General features: G+C 38.1%; 1 protein-coding gene across 3 annotated transcripts in view; it reads left to right on the top strand.

Annotated features, from left to right (window-relative positions):
* SLC25A42 (solute carrier family 25 member 42) overlaps positions 1 to 16,182 on the top strand; it is a 55,677-nt gene that overhangs the window by 17,850 nt on the left and 21,645 nt on the right. For 2 of the 3 annotated variants that reach the window (XM_021008992.2, XM_021008991.2), the window contains exons 2-3: positions 11,039 to 11,118; positions 12,505 to 12,617. In XM_021008992.2, coding sequence (XP_020864651.1) covers positions 12,540 to 12,617 — 78 coding nt within the window. In that variant the 5' untranslated portion in view covers positions 11,039 to 11,118; positions 12,505 to 12,539. The remainder of the gene's footprint in view (positions 1 to 11,038; positions 11,119 to 12,504; positions 12,618 to 16,182) is intronic. The other variant, XM_021008996.2, reaches the window with a different exon arrangement.

The raw sequence follows: 16,182 nt of genomic DNA, 5'->3' as shown, positions 1-16,182 counted from the left end.
AGTTATCTGCTAAGGGGGACTTAACTACTTCCAGACAAGGCCTTTTTCACTTTTGGAGAGCTCTAATTGTTTGGAAGTTTTTCCTTATATCAAGCCTAAACCAGTGCAGTGTCGATTTGAATAGATCAGCCTTAACTTGATTGTGTTAATTGTTTCCTTTTCCTGTGACTCTAAATACAAGGTGAAAAATAATATCATAATCTTCCCCAGAGAACTTACAATCTCATAAACGTGTATTGTTTTTTATATAACTAGTATCATCATTATTATTGCTAATGTTATATAACCTTAAAATTAAAAACAGCCTGCTAAATAGTGATTTGCATTAATATATGTCATGTAGCTTAATGGTAATGTAATATTTGTGTGGCATTTGATATGCCCCCTAAATGATTTTTCAGGAAACTGAAAGTTTTTGGCTTTGGGGATACATGTAATTCTTGTTTCGATTATATATACCATAGATAATATTTCAATTGTAAGATACCATTGATATTGTCACTGTTGCTTTAAGAGCCAAAGAAAACACCCGGGGGGGGGGGGGAAAGCAATTTGTGCTGATAATTTGAAAAAGTCAGTTGAGAAAATGGCTCCCTAAAGAATCAGGGAAAGGTGAGTGTTTTATCTGAGATATATGAGGGTCTATGAGGAATCCATGGAAAACACACAGAGAACAGTAATGTGAGACTTCCTCCTCTTCAGAATTGTTGTACCATGTTAAAGAAGAAACCTCATAAAGAGAATTCGATGAAGAATTTGTTCCAGAAATTTGAAAAAGGCAGTTGAAAAATATCTTTGTGACAATCTGTGTGATATCTGGAACTTGAGGATTTATGAACATCTATGGAGAGAACAGAGAGAAAGACAGTTGAAAATAAACTTTCCTTGTGAGAACTACTTTGTGTTATTTTATGAGGAAATCCTATAAGGAAATGCTTGAGAAAAGCTGAAAGACTGATTCTTGTGTTTACTGAAGAGAAGACAAAAATACTAACCCTGAGAAGAAATACTAAGATCTTTTAAAGACTTAAATCAGTATCTGTAGTGAATTGAATGCTGTTGTTTGTCCTTCATTTTCGAAGAGGATCAGTGACATCATGGTAGATGTCTTGACTTGCATATGAATTGGATTTAAGTGAGGCAGAGTTGCACAAAGTTGTCAGCCTCACTCTCTCTTCCAGAGTCATCAAAGTCCAGTGGGGATGCAGACCTTGGCATCTTCTATGTCTGACCAAACTCTAATGCTCCACAATGCCTGCCTCAGCTGCCTTCGTAGCAGTTGGAACAAATTGTTCTTATCCGCCCGTTCCTCCAGGGCAAGTCTTCATGTGCTTGGGATAGACATCCCCCTAGCTCAGGGCTTCTTAAACTTTTTCCACTCACAACCTCTTCAGTTGTGGGTCACGACCCCATTTGGAGTTGACCCGTAGTTTAAGAAGCACTGCCCTAGCTCACTCATGGGTTTGAGGCCTGTGAATTACCTTCAACCTGGTTTATACCATCCACCTGGATGGTTTTACCGTGCTACAGCTTCTTGGAGCCACAGGTGAGAGTTGGGTGAATCAGGTGAACACTAAAGGTGAAAAGCAGCTCTGAAAAGGGCTCAGCAGCTTGTCCTCCTGAACACCCCGTACATGGCCACCAATGTGTCAGAGGAGGAACTTCAAGCTAGCTAGGTCTTCCTGGCTTCAAAACAAGATCTATCTCTTCTTTAATTTTTTTGTTGTTGTTACTCTGAACTTGACAAATACAAAAAAGAATATTTCTATATAAAAACAAGAGAAAAAAGATTCTAATGAAACATAATCTCATTACTAATAGCTTAAGTATGAACTCAACTAATCATAGTCCCAAAACTATCTATCTCACTTATCTGTTGCCCTCAACTTCCTGATTTCTTTTGTATATTTTCTTTAAATCCTTCATTAATACTTTTTCTTCTGTTTTCTATCATTCCTCTTCCTCCCTTCCATAAAAACCCTCTTTTTATCATAGTCAAGAAAAACATTCACATTAGACATATCCAAAAATTATTTGTCTCTAAACCAACAACCAAATGTCCCCCTCAAACAGACCTTTCAATGTAAATGTTTCTCAAGCTTCGAATCTCCCTAGATGATCTAATCTGCTCCCACTGTTTCAAATTAATCATCTCTGTGTAGTTGGCTTCCATCTCTGTATCTATCTCTAAACTCCCAGTCACTCAGGCTCACAACCTAGATGTCATCCAGGACTCCCCACTCTCTCTTATACCCCATATATCCAATTAGCTGCCACATCCTGCTATTTCTACATTCATAACATTTCTCACATATGCCCTCTTTTCTTCTGTGACCCTGCCACCGTCCTGGTTCAGGCCCTCATCATCTCATATTGGACTATTGCAAATAGGCTACTAGTGGATCTGCCTGCCTCAAGTCTTTCCCACTTCAACCCTTATTTGATTAAACAGGCAAACTGATCTTCTTAAAGCACAAGTCTGATCACTCCTCTCCTCACCCAATTCAATCAACTCTCTTGTTTTCCTATCACCTCCAAGAAAAAAATTAAGTCCTTTTTGGCTTTTAAAGTTCTTCATAACCTGGCACCTTCCTATCTTTCTAATCTCTTTACACCTTACCTGCCCCTAGGCCTCCCACACCCATACTCTGTGATAGTGACTGTTTCCTGGCTGTTCCTTGCACATCACACTCCATCTCCCAGCCCCAAGGGTTTCCACTGGCTGTTACCCATACCTAGAATGCTCTCCCTCCTCATCTCCTATTTTCCCTGACTTCCTTCAAGTCTCAGTTAAAGTCCTGCCTTCTGCAAGAAGCCTGTCCACATCCTCATTAATTTTATTGCCTCCTGAAACTATCTCTACCTTACCCTATATACAGGGTGTCCCCAAAGTCTTAATGCAGTTTTCACCATCATTGGCTTTTGGGACACCCTATATATCCTCTTTGCATGTAGTTATTTGCATGTTGTTTCTCCGCTTAAACTGTGAACCCCTTGAGAGCAAGGGCTACATTTTGCCTTTCTTTATACCCCAGTGCTAAGTACAGTGCCTGGCACATAGCAGATGCATAATAAATGTCAGCTTACTGACTGACTTTAGAAAGATCACTGGCCACTGAGTGGGAAGGATAGATTGGAAAGGGAAGACTTTTAAGGTGGGGAGAGCAACTAGAAGATCTTGCAGTAATCCAGGTGAGAAGTGCATGAACTAGAGTAGTGGCTAAGAGAGTAGAGAGAAGGGGACATGTTGAAGAGATAGAAATTAGGTTTGGCAACTGATTAGTGATGAGGGAGACTGCAGAGTTGAAGATAACACCAAGGTTGTGAACCTAGGTGATTTTACAGATGGGGCTCTTGACATCAGAGGGAAGTTTAAAAGAGGAGTAAATTGAAGGGGAAAAAAGATACTGAGTTCTGTTTGGATCTATTGATTATGAATACTGTCCAAAAGGCAGTTGGAAACATGGAATGGAATATAGTAAGACAAGAGAAGACAGTTCCTATTAGATTGAGAATTTGAGGTGGCTCAAGCTGTGACATTTGTCAGAGCCGAGATATTGTAAATAGTTATACATATATATCCTTATGTTTATTATTGCTTCTATTAATTTATAATTTGCACAAATTTTCTAATTTTATATTTGAACATAGAGAAATAAGAATAATTACCATTGAAAAGGGAGATTTTTATGGTTCATTAAGTAATATTTAATGAACTAGGGTGGGAGTTTAAACTGATGAATGCTGATGATTGTAAATTTACTCATAAGAAATAAAATATCCAAGCATAGCCATAGCGCATTCTAGAGCTTGGGAGAATGAAAGTAAATAGAGAATGAGTCAAATGACAGGCTGAGGTTGGGTGATATAAAAGTGGATCTGGGCAGACCTCTATCCAATGTTGCTAGAGATGAAAGGGCTTGTCTTTTTGTACTTGCTACATGTTCTATCAACCTGCTATGCACATGTACACAATTATACACATATAATTATAATACTAGTTAGAGTGTGCATCAGAGAGGTCAGACACAGAAGAGAGAGGAAAGGGACAGGCATCACCTCTAGCTGGTCATTAGGAAAGTCTTCATTGAGGAAGTGACTCCCACCATAGGCCTTGAACAAAAAGAAGAATTTCAGTAGCAGAGATGAGAAGAGTATGTCCTAAATGTGTGTGTGTGGGTGTGTGGGTGAATGGGTGAATGTACTAATACATAGGAGCAGGAGACTGTAAGACCAGATCAAGGAACAAGGAGTCCCAGTGCAGTGCAAGAAGGAACATTATGAAATGATGAACAGAAAGGTAGATTGGGACTAGATAGCGGAGAGCTATTATCAACAGAAGAAAATGTTTCTATTTTATATTATGGACTGTGAAGAGCTACTAATGGTCTTTGAGCTAACAAGTAAACTGATCAGACTTAGTTCTAGTGTGAGGAAATAAAGGACCATAAGCATAGTTTAGTGGTGGTAGTTTAAAGGTGATTTTACAAACACGCATTTTGGAATTGAAGAATCTGAGGTAGAACTGTAAGATGCTTTTTCTTTGGTGGTTTGTATGATAGATATTAGATGAAATCTAAAAATATTTTTATTTCAGTTCTATTAACAGAGAGATAAAGAGAGCTTGACAAAATGCTCTAAGAGGACTGTAGTTTAGTAACTAAGCCATTTGGTTAAGTATGCTAACAAAGTGATTTCTAGTCAAAAAGTTTCCTGTCAGAGAATATAAGTAAAATATGCAAAACTAACTGGTTTAAGCAGTTTGAGGAACATGTACCAGTATGTCTTTCCTAACATAGGGTTGGATCCATGTAAACACAACTTAGGGGAAATGGTGTCTATCACAGGATCTAGGGAATTCCATGAGGGTAGAGCAGAGAGGAGCTGCCCAAGTATATGTCAAGAACCAGGGATGTCTTCATGGGGAGCCTAGCAGGAATTCAGATGGTTGTGGTTAAGGGTATGCTCATGATGAATTTATACAACATGTAGAGAGATATAAATACTGCATTTATAATTTATTATTAATTTGTACAGAAAATCCACTATCACAAATTAAGCTTTATATCAATCAGTTCAGCTTGATTCTATAAATCTTTTTCCAGTCATTGTTGAACATTCATCTGGATATGCTGTAATCAGTGATACGGTTTGTACTCTGCTTTATTAAAAACTTACATATTCACCTTTCCTGAAGAAATGAAATGGAGTGATTTCACTGGACAAATAAGCACTTCAAATTTTTTTTTAAGCCTTAGGAAATATGTGGTAATGAAAATCCATAAATCATTTGCCTGTTTAACAGTGGTGCTTTGAAATTCATTGTCCAATGTTTGGGAAGTGCTTTAGGATTTTAGAACAGATGAGAAGAGGAAAATGTGGAGGATAATAAACACATAAGAAGTTGAGGGGAAGGGTGCATGACAATATGAAAGTTAGAGTCTAAAACCTTCCAACAAATTGCTTTGCTATTTTCCAAAAGATATTTTGTTCAGAGAAAAAAGTTGCCATTGACTAATTTACCCCACCTAACCACTTCTCCATGTGACTTTGAGAGTAATGGGAAGTTTTGATTAGCACAAAAGTATAGGTTGGGAAACAACTAAAGTAGCTAGTATGAAGTCTACCACTTTGGGCTTTGACATCGTAACAGATGATCAAGAAACAGGTAAGCTAGAATGACATATACTGTGTACAACACCTGCAAGAAGTACAGAAACTGCTGAGCCATGCTTATGAATTCTTCTGAATATAAGTAGGGAAATGGATCAGTATTTGATTAACTTGTTTTTGTTGGCTAGCCTCTGGGATCCTTCTATCAGATGGCCTTTGGAAAGCATGTGGGAAGGGGCCAAACTCTGGTGGCGTGAATGAAGTAGGCAGGTTTCCAGTAGCCTTTGTGGGTTATATAAATTACTTCAGTAAATTCATTATAGTAAACATTGATTAAGCACCTTGCAGATTTAGGGCACTGTACTATTAAAAGTGCCAACCACAGATTTTGTAGTAGATAATAGAGAAAAACAGAAATAGATTGTAAAGTAAGCGTAGGTACCCAAGACAGGGACAAGGTGCTGTGCCAGGTCTGAGTAAAGAAAGAAGTTTGAAGGGGCCCAGATCATACCACATAAATATTGTGTGAAGGGTTTAGATATGTTTTGACTGGAGAAAAAAAGGAATGTGGAAAGGTGAGAAAGGCCAGTGTCACATGATATAACTGGCTTCAAGTACTTGAAGGTCTGTCATATGGCAGAGGGGTTAGATTTGGTCTACTTGGCCCTAGAGGTCAGAATGAGGAACAGTAGGCAGAAGTTGCAGAGGCAGATTTTGGTTGGATATAAGGCAAAACTTCATAACAGAGCAGTCCAGCAGAGGAATGGGCTTCACTGTAATGATATTGTACAAATATTTTCACTTCTACTTAAATAATGAGCACTTACTTACTGGCTTTATGACTGGACTCTCTTTTTTTTTTCTTTTTATAATTTTATTTTATCTTCAGTTTCAGATTCTCTCCATCCCCCACTCCCACCCCACTCTTCACCGATTGAAGAGGCAAGAAATACAAAACCCATTACAAATATTAAGTCATTCAAAACAAACGTTCACATTAGCCATGTTCAGGGGTAGGGGTGGGGAGCAAGTAAAAGAAAAAAAGTGCATCAGTCAATATTCTGAGGCCATCAGCTCTCTCTCTGGAGATGAATAGCATGTTTCCTCACAAACCCTTTGGAACTGTGGTGAGTCATTGTGTTGATCAGTATTACTAAGTCTTGCCTAATTGATTATCTTTACAATATTGCTGTTACTGTGTAGATCGTTCTACTGGTTCTACTCACTTCGCTGTGCATCAGATCATATATTTTCTATGGGCAAGTCTCTTAACCTTTTTGAGCTTCACTTCATCTGCAAGATGGAGGTAATATCCATAGTACCTTCCTTATATTCTTGAAAACATGCATGTAAAGCATTTTGCAAACTTTATAGTGCTATATAAATTTCAGCTATTACTCAGTATTGGTTGTATTCTATGGCCTTCAAGGTCCCTTCAGCTCAGATTCTGTGATTTTCCACATTAGTGAGAGGTAGCCAGAAAGATATGTGAGATAGGGGACCTTTGATCTGCATTATAAAGAATAGGTATTTTGTTGTTTTATAGAGTAGAGTGATAAATGGCTTATTGGAAGGATAGATATACAGGAGCAGATGTCATTCAACAAACTTTTCATTAGTGGATGAAGCCACAAAAAACCCCACTAAATCCATAGTCCAATCAGCTGTATTTCTATCACCTCAGACTCCAGATTACTGGGGGCAGGAAGGCTACATAGATAAAGCAGGCCAGACTATTGCCTTGCTGCTAAGTGATTCGATTTCCACTTTAACAACAGTTTTATATCCCAAAAGAGGACTGGATAGAAAAATGGTGGTGGTACTGTTATGGTATCTTTCTGATTAATCATGAGCAAGGCATCTTGGGGCTAAGACATCACTGACTTATCTCTTGGAAAGAGCTACAGAAGCCAAAAGAAGCTTATTCCTAGTAAACAGAAACCTAAATAGGCAAAACTTAGAGCAAGCATAAGTGTAAGCATAGGAGCAGCTAGGTGGCACAGTGGACCGAGCATTGGACTTGGGCAGAGGAAGACCTGAATTCAAATCCCACCTCAGACTCTTCCTAGCTGTATGACCCTGGGCAAGTCCCTTCTTATTTGTCTACCTCAGTTCCCTTATCTGTAAAAAGGGGATAATAATAGTATATACCTCCCAGGGTTGTTGTGAGGTTCAAATGAGATAATATTTTTTATTAGTTTATTTTGATTTATCAGCAATCACTTCCATATGCTTTTCAGTTGAAAATTTTTCTCCACCTTCCTCCCCACCACCCTCCCCAAGATGGCACACAATCTGATATAGGCTATACATTTACATTCCTATTAAACATATTTTCACATTAGTGAAGTTGTAAGTAAAAATTAAAACCAATAGGAGGAACTGTCAGAAAGAGGAAACAAAACTCAACAGAAGAGGAAAAAAATGATAGCGATTCAACTTCCATAGTTCTTTCTTTGGATGTGGACAGCATTTTCCATCACGAGGCTTCTAGAGATGTCTTAGGTCTTTGTAATGCTGAGAAGGGTTAAGTTTATCAATAATAGTCATTGCACAACGTGGCTGTTATTGTGTACAAAGTCCTCTTGGTTGTGCTCACTTCACTCAGCATCAGACCATACATGTCTTTCCAGGTTTTCTGAAGTCAACCTGTTGTCATTTCTTATAGCACAGTAGTATTCCATTACATTTATATACCACAACTTGCTCAGCCATTCCCCAGCTGATGGGCATCTCTCAATTTTCAATTCTTTGCCACCACAAAAAGAGTTGCTATGAATATTTTTGTACATGTGGGTCACTTTCCCATCTGTATGATCTCTTTGGAATATAACCCTAGAAGTGCTATTGCTGGATCAAAGGGTATGCACATTTTTGTAGCCCTTTGGGCACAGTTCCAAATTGTTCTCCAGAATGGTTGGATCATTTCACAACTCCACCAACAATGCATTAGTGTTCCAATTTTCCCACATCTTCTCCAACATTTATCATTTTCCTGTTTTGTCATGTTGGCCATTCTGATAGGTGTGATGTGGTACCTCAGAGTTGTTTTGATTTGCACAAATGAGATAATATTTATAAAGCACTTTGCAAATCTTAAAGCGCTTTATAAATGCTAGCTTTAATAGCTATTATTCTTATTAAATGACTGTCATGTAGGTACTTAATGGAATTAGACCAGTAATACAACTCTTGGTCTAATTTCTATGTAGTATCTGAATTAGAAGGAATATCAGGCCAAGTGTTCTTATCCTTGCCTAAAGCATGAATCCCCTCTAAAAAAAAAAGTCTGCCCCAAAGTAGTCATTCAGTCCCTGATTGAAGACCTCCAGAGATGGGAAACTCACTACCTACGTTTTCTTCTTGCCATCATACTAGTTTACGCCCTCACTACTTTTCTTTTAAAAAATTGTTTTATTTTTAGACTATAACCTTAGCTTTATGTCTTCGCTCTCTGCCCTGTCCCTGGTTAAACAACATTTGAGCAAAGCCAGTGGAGAGAACAGTCTATTGTAGACTATACATTCTATGTTCATAGCTTCCTACACTACTAAGAAGAAGAAGATAGGTCTTCTTACCAAGAAATTCTCTAGATTTTTAGATTATTCATTATTATTTGGCTGCTTTTATACATTATAATTATAATTTGATTGCTTTTTGTACATTATTGAAGTCATAGCAAATATTGTTTTTGGTTCTGCTTTCTTCATGCTTTATCATTTTCTACAAGTTCTCCCAAGTATCTCTGAATTCTTCATTCATTATTTTGACACAATAATATTCCATTACATTCATATCCAGTGGGTTTAGACCTTTAATTCAACATTCATTCAATAAGCATTTATTAATTTATATAGCAATCTCAGTTTATAGCAACTTTTTTTGTAATAGCAAAGAACTGGAAACAAAGGAAATGCCCTTTGATTTGTGGAATGGATACGTAAAATATGGTACAGGAATGTAATAGAATATCCTCTAGGAAGCTGCATAGCATAATGGGAAGAACCCTGGCTCCAGAGTCAGAGGATCTGGCTTTTGATGCTTTCTATCTGTGTAATTTTAGACTAAGTCATATAACCTCCTTGGGCCTTAGTTTCCTCATCTGTAAATTGAGGAGGTAGTACCAGATGGCCTCTGAGTTCTTTTTCAGTTCTATATCTGTGATCCTGTGGTCATTGTGCTACAGGAAATTATGAATTTGATAAATGCTTTTGTAGTTCATCATTCTTTTCAAAGAGGACCAGTGACATCATGGGGTGATGTCTTGACTCATGGGTGAATTGGATTTAAGTGAGGCACAATTACACAAAGTCATCAGCTTCCCGCTGTCTTCCAGAGTCATTGAAGTCCAGTGGCAGGACAAAAGTCAGGACAGCTGGCAGTGAATTTGTGACCAAGGACTAATGGATGACCTTGGAGTCTTTGATGTCTTCATGGCTGTGGGAACAGATGGTTCTCATATGCCCATTCCTCCAGGGAAAGTCTTTACATGCTTGGGGTAGACATCCCTCTAGCACAGTTTCAGGTTTGAAGCTGTGGGTTACCCTCAGCCTGGTTTAGCCTGTCTGCTGAGATGGTTTTATCGGGGTATGGCTGCTGTCTATATGCAGAAAAGCACAGGAAGACTTAGATGAACCATGAAATGGTAAAATGAAATAGGAAGAAAAATCCAGCAAAGTAATTGAAAAAGAATGCTGTGGGATCTTTGTGGCTGAGTTTGGACCTGAGAAAAGATGAACATACTCCTCTCTGCCTTTTTTTTTTTCTGAGTCCTCTTTTTAAAAAAAATCTTATTTAATATTCTGGTTTTTGTCCCAATTACATGTAAAAACAATTTTAGCTTTTTTTTTTTCAAATTTTGAGTTCCATATTCTCTCCCTCCTCTCCCTCCCCATTGAGAAGGGAAGTAATTTGACCTAGGTTATATATGTGTAGTTATGAAAAGTACATTTCCATGTAAGTTGCTCAGTGAAAGAAAACACAGACAAAAAAACCCAAGAAAAATAAAGAAAGTAAAGAAAAAGGTCGACAGCACCTTTCATCATAAGTCTTACAGAATTGTCTTGTATCATTGTATTGATGAGAAAAGCTAAGTTATTCATAGTAGATCATCATACAGTGTTGCTGTTACTGTGAATGATGTTCTCCTGATTTCACTTTGCATCAATTCATGTAAGTCTTTCCATGTTTTTTTCTGAAAGCGTCCTGCTCATCATTTCTTAAAGTGCTATATTATTCCATCACAAATAATATTGCAATACATATACAACATATACAGCAACTTGTTCAGCCATTCCTCAATTGATGGACATCCCCTCAATATCCAATTCTTTGCTGCCACTGAAAGAACTGCTATGAATATTTTTGTAGACATTGTTCCTTTTCCTTTTTTTTTTATCTTTTTGCCTCCCTGCCTTCTTTACAGAGGTGAGAGACCATTGCTGTAGAGCACATAGGAGGTGTCAAAAGAATAACTTTTCTGTGGCAGACGGATTCCTCATTCAGGTACTGTACGAACTAGATGACCTTCAAGCTCCCACCTAATCTTGTGATTCTAATTCTATGATTTACTTAATTTTTTTTATTATGAACCTGACAGACCAACAAACAACATTTCAGTATACAAAGAACGGGGTGGGGGAGAGAGTTGTGTATGTAACTGTATGTATAGGTTTGTTCTTTTTACACAAAAGTGTATATTAAACTTAACATGATAGTAACAAAACTGACCTACTTGTCTTCACCCCCTCCTGAACTTCCTTCTGTTTTTTTAAATGTTTCATTAACAATTTTTTTCCCACATCACTATCATCATCTAACTCCTGCCATCCTTTGTAACAAATATAGACAAGCAAAAAATTCACACACGGGCTTTGTCTGTCTCTTTTCTAATTTAGGAGTTCCCTATACCTGTAACATTACTGGTCTAGTCCTTCTCGCCTTCATTCACATACCATATTCATATGCCTGCATTCATATTCTATGATTTGTTCAGCTGTTCCCTGACAGGCATCCACTTGTTCTCATTCTTTGCTGCTATACAGAGTGCTGCTTTAAAAAATTTGGTGCGGAGGGGCAGCTAGGTGGCGCAGTGGGTAGAGCACCGGCCCTGAAGTCAGGAGGGCCTGAGTTCAAATGCGGCCTTAGACCAAACGCTGGACACTTAACTAGCTGTGTGACTCTGGGCAAGTCACTTAACCCCAATTGCCTAAAAAGTTAAAAAAAAATTTGGTGCATATGAATCCCTTCTCTCTGTTTTTGATCTCTTTGAGGTATATGCCTATTAGTGGTAATAATGCAGGTTAAAGTCACAGTTTAATTGATACTGTAAGTACAGTTCCAAATTACTTTCCAGAAAACAGATTAGTTCGCAACTCCACCGACAGTAGAGTGCTGTGCCTGTCCTCCCACAGCTCCTGAAGCAGTCATCATTTTCCTTTTGTAGCATCTTTGCCAAATTGTTTTCATTTACATTTTTATTATTAATGATTTGGAGCATTTTTTCATCTGGTTGGTGATTTCATTGTGATTTCTGTAGGACATTAAGAGTTTACACATTTCTTTCCTCATAGAAATCTTGTGAGGTAGAAAGTGCAAATTATTTTTATCCCAATTTTATTGGTGAGGAAACTGAGGCAGCTCAATGATTTGCTACAGTCACCTTTGACTAGGGTTCCTGACCTGAAGTCTAGGGCTCTTGTCACAGCAGCACTCTGCCTTAGAAGAGCAACTGTTGCTTGTTTGGGATGGAAAAGGCCTTTCTTTAGTCTACTCTGATTTCAGCCTTCGGATCATAGAACTGGAAGTGGCCGCAACAAATCATTGGCTTCCATAGTCTTCCTTGAGGTAGATGAGTTGTGTGACTTCATGTACATTTTTGTTTTAACCTAGGAATACCATCTTCTATCATTATCAATAAGACTGGTATGGGTAATGGTGTGAAAGAAGCTTCTGTGGGTTTAAAAGAGAAGGATGTGAAGACCATTCGACCAGTTAATGGTGAGGTAAGTACACCAAATGCTTTCCTTTCTGGTTGCTTTGTTTAATTTGTAGATCTATCCTAGCAAATGTGCTTTTCCTCAAAGTTACTTTTGTGAAGGAGCAATATAGTACATGGAAACTTAGCACGTACTCTCCGTGGTTGTCAAGACAAAGGGATGTGTGTGTGTGTGTGTGTATTATACATACATGTGCATAATACATATAAATGTAAGTATGTATATACATATATACACATGCATATATATACACCTCTGTGTGTAATGTATCTCAAACAGATTTGTTTGCTTATCTGTTCTTGCTTGGGTTAATAGGGCTTATTTTAATTATAATACTAAAAAGATCAGTGATTTGGTTGATGTGGGTCTTTCCTTCACCAGTAGTGATTGCAACCCCCTTTATAACTTAGTAGCTTGTGTTGAAGGATTTCTTTAGCTGAAAAATTCACATCCCTATGACCAAGTTGGTCATCAGCCTCTTGCAGTTTAACTAATTTGGTCCTTGGGCAGCAGACACGCAGTCCATCATCAGGCTTTTTATCTAAGCTTTTCCTGATGGGTAGAACATTCAAGAGCTTACTGTTCATTGGGGTAGCCTTCAAGAACTAAGGGTCACCTCTAGGCCATGATGAAGCATTGGAGAAAAACATTAGCCAGATGTCTAAAAATAATAATGAACCTTATGTTTTGCTTGATGATATAATTTTTACTTTATAAGAGCTGTATTTATGTATGTAGTATTTTACACACATTTATCTTATTTGGGCATTACAGGAACATTATGAGGAAAGATAGAATAAAAGTACTGGTATTCCCATTTTGCAGATTAGGTAATAAGCAAGACAGGACTGAGCCTCTGTCTTTTGGTTCCAGGCTCAGTGTTCTTCCTTTCTAAAGTGCTTTATTGATGTTTTGAAGGGTGAGGGTTTTGCATCACTGTCAATTCTTAAAACACCTCCCAACTCCCACCCCACAAAGAACATCTTCTCCTGTGCCAAAGAAAAATAGGCCAACAAATTTGCTATGTGTAACGGTCTGCGTGTGGCCTTCCACACTGCCCATTTATCATTTTTTTAATTCCAAAAGTGAAGAAGTGTGTTTCTATTATCAACTTTCTGAAATTAAGGTTCGTCCTTACTGATCTGAATTCTAATGTCTTTTAGTATCACCATCTTGTGTGATAGTTTTGCGTTCTTCACAGTACATTAGTTCAAGTCTACCCATGTTTTTCTAAAATATTCATGCTCATCATTTCTTATGGTTGAAAAACATTTGAGTACATTCATTCGTATGCTCTGCCCTCTGTACAGCCATTCCTCCATCGACGGACATCTACTTTGTTTCCTCTTTTTCTGCAACCACTGGGCTGTTCAGGGGTGCCATAGTGCACAAAGCCCTGGGCCTGGAGTGTGGAAGACCTGAGTTTGAATTCCGCCTCAGGGACCCTGGGCAGGTCACTTTACCTAATTTGTAAAAGGGGGATAACAATAACAGCTAATCCTAGGGTTGTTGTGAGAATGAGATGAGATCATACTTGTAAAGAGCTTTGCAAACCTTAATGCACTATGTTATATCAGTGCTCCTATGGTTTATTATTCTTACCACAAAATGTCACAGTGCTCTTTATATCACACCATACTGTCTCTTACCCTCATTAACCACATTAACCAGGTAGAAAACAGCCCACCTGGGAGTGGAATAAGACATTCCAGCCTCTTGAGTCCTTAAAATACAGGTTTGAATATTGAAATAGCCTCCCTTTTTACCTTAAGGAAATGAAAACCTCACCAGGAAGGTTAGAGTATAGTCCCTTCAAGATGTGGGAATTGGGCAGCTAGGTGGTGCAGTGGATGGAGCACTGGCCCTGAAGTCAGGAGGACCCGAGTTCAAATACAGCCTCAGACCAAACACTTGACACTAGCTGTGTGACCTTTTTTCTTTGTTTCAGGAGAGTTGGAGCTGGAGTATAATATGATCCTACTGTGGTGTAGTGTGGTTTATTGGAATAAATATCAGATTGAGAGTCAGGAAACGTGCACGTAGAAGGAATGTTGGACTAAGTGGCAGTCAGAATTTGAACCCAGGTCTTCCAGACTGTCAGGACAAAGAGAAGTTAATAGAACAAATAAAGCAATATGCACAATTACTACAACAATGTAAAATGAAAAAATAACGACTAAAATTGGCCCCAGGAAAAGAGTTTAAAAAACGAAACTCTTTTCTTTCATTACCAAGGTAGGGGACTATGCCCATGAAGTATAGTATATACTGCCCAAATGAATCAATGTGTTCCTTTGTTTTGCTGAACTGTGTTTTGTTTTTGTTTTTCAATCGTTGGCACGATGAAAGGCTTGCTGAGAAAGAGAGGGAAAAAGGTTATATTTGGAAATCAATTTGACATCAAAGGTATCATGCTTGTTTTTTAAAATGAAGGATTAGAGGCTTTTCTCTGAGGTCTTGGTCTCTGGGGCTCTTTGGCACCTTCTGTGAATCTATTTTTGAAAGTTTCCAAATGTTCTTCCAGTTAATATTTTAGTTCCTGCCCCTTTCTTTCACCTGGGGTATGCTCGTTGAGTTATTTTTCTGTCTACTCTAATGTGCAACATATCCCAGTTTTAGAATCATCTTTGAACTTTGAGTGAATTTTTATATCGTTGGCCCTACAGGCATTGCTTGACCAACATTGTTTTATGATAACGTCATCATGCATTATAACCAAAGCTCATTATGTTGCAAAATTCTACTGTGATTGTCATTCCGTCTCAGTGGAGAAGCAAGATGATTGGAGCTGGTCTAAGCCCAGTGGCATTAACTGCTCTTAGTCTGTGGAGTGACCCATTGTATTGATGTAACTGGCTGCTCACTGTTGCTAAATGTTTTTTAGTTTCCCCAGAGCCATTAACCACTTTAGTTTGAATATCTGTATTTGTGTTAGTGTACTGATGACATTTGAGAACTGTTTTCAGTATAGCGTGTGCTTTGAGAGTTCGTCATTTCAGAAGTGGTGATGGATTTTTGCTCTCAACTGAACCCTTTGTGCCAAAGGCTGTCTATAGATAAAGGTACAAACTGTAGTCATTGAACAGTGGGAGATTAACTGGGCCATAAAGGGATAAAACCTGTAGCCATGGGTACAGCATCATTATTTTTTCTTTAACAAGTGAGGCTGGATGGTAATGAATTTTGTGTGTGTGTGTGTGTGTGTGTGTGTGTGTGTGTGTGTGTGTGTGTGTGTGTGTGTTTTGGGAAGTTAAACGAAGAAGGATTCTTTATATTTGCCTTTTAAGCTTTTGGTTCACAATAATTTTTATATAGAAAGGGTCAAGGTTTATTTGTTTAGTTTGAATGAGACAAAAAAGACTTAGGCCTTGTCTGTTCACAGGTCAGTGATCTGAGAACTTTGTACCTCATAGGTGTAGTCACCTCTGTTTTGCAGGGTCTTGCCAGACATTGTCTTCCTTCCGATTATGATAATTGAGATAGTTAACTTTGCACAGAAAGACTTGAATTTAATTTCACCTGGCCTTAATTGGTACAGAGCCAATGGAAGTTATAGAATATAAGTTTAATG

This window comes from Phascolarctos cinereus, unplaced genomic scaffold (assembly GCF_003287225.1).
Source record: "Phascolarctos cinereus isolate Bilbo 61053 unplaced genomic scaffold, phaCin_HiC Scaffold_4;HRSCAF=312, whole genome shotgun sequence".
Taxonomy (NCBI): Eukaryota; Metazoa; Chordata; class Mammalia; order Diprotodontia; family Phascolarctidae; genus Phascolarctos; species Phascolarctos cinereus.
Note: the sequence above shows the minus strand (reverse complement) of the source record. Positions and strands in the feature narration are given on the sequence as shown.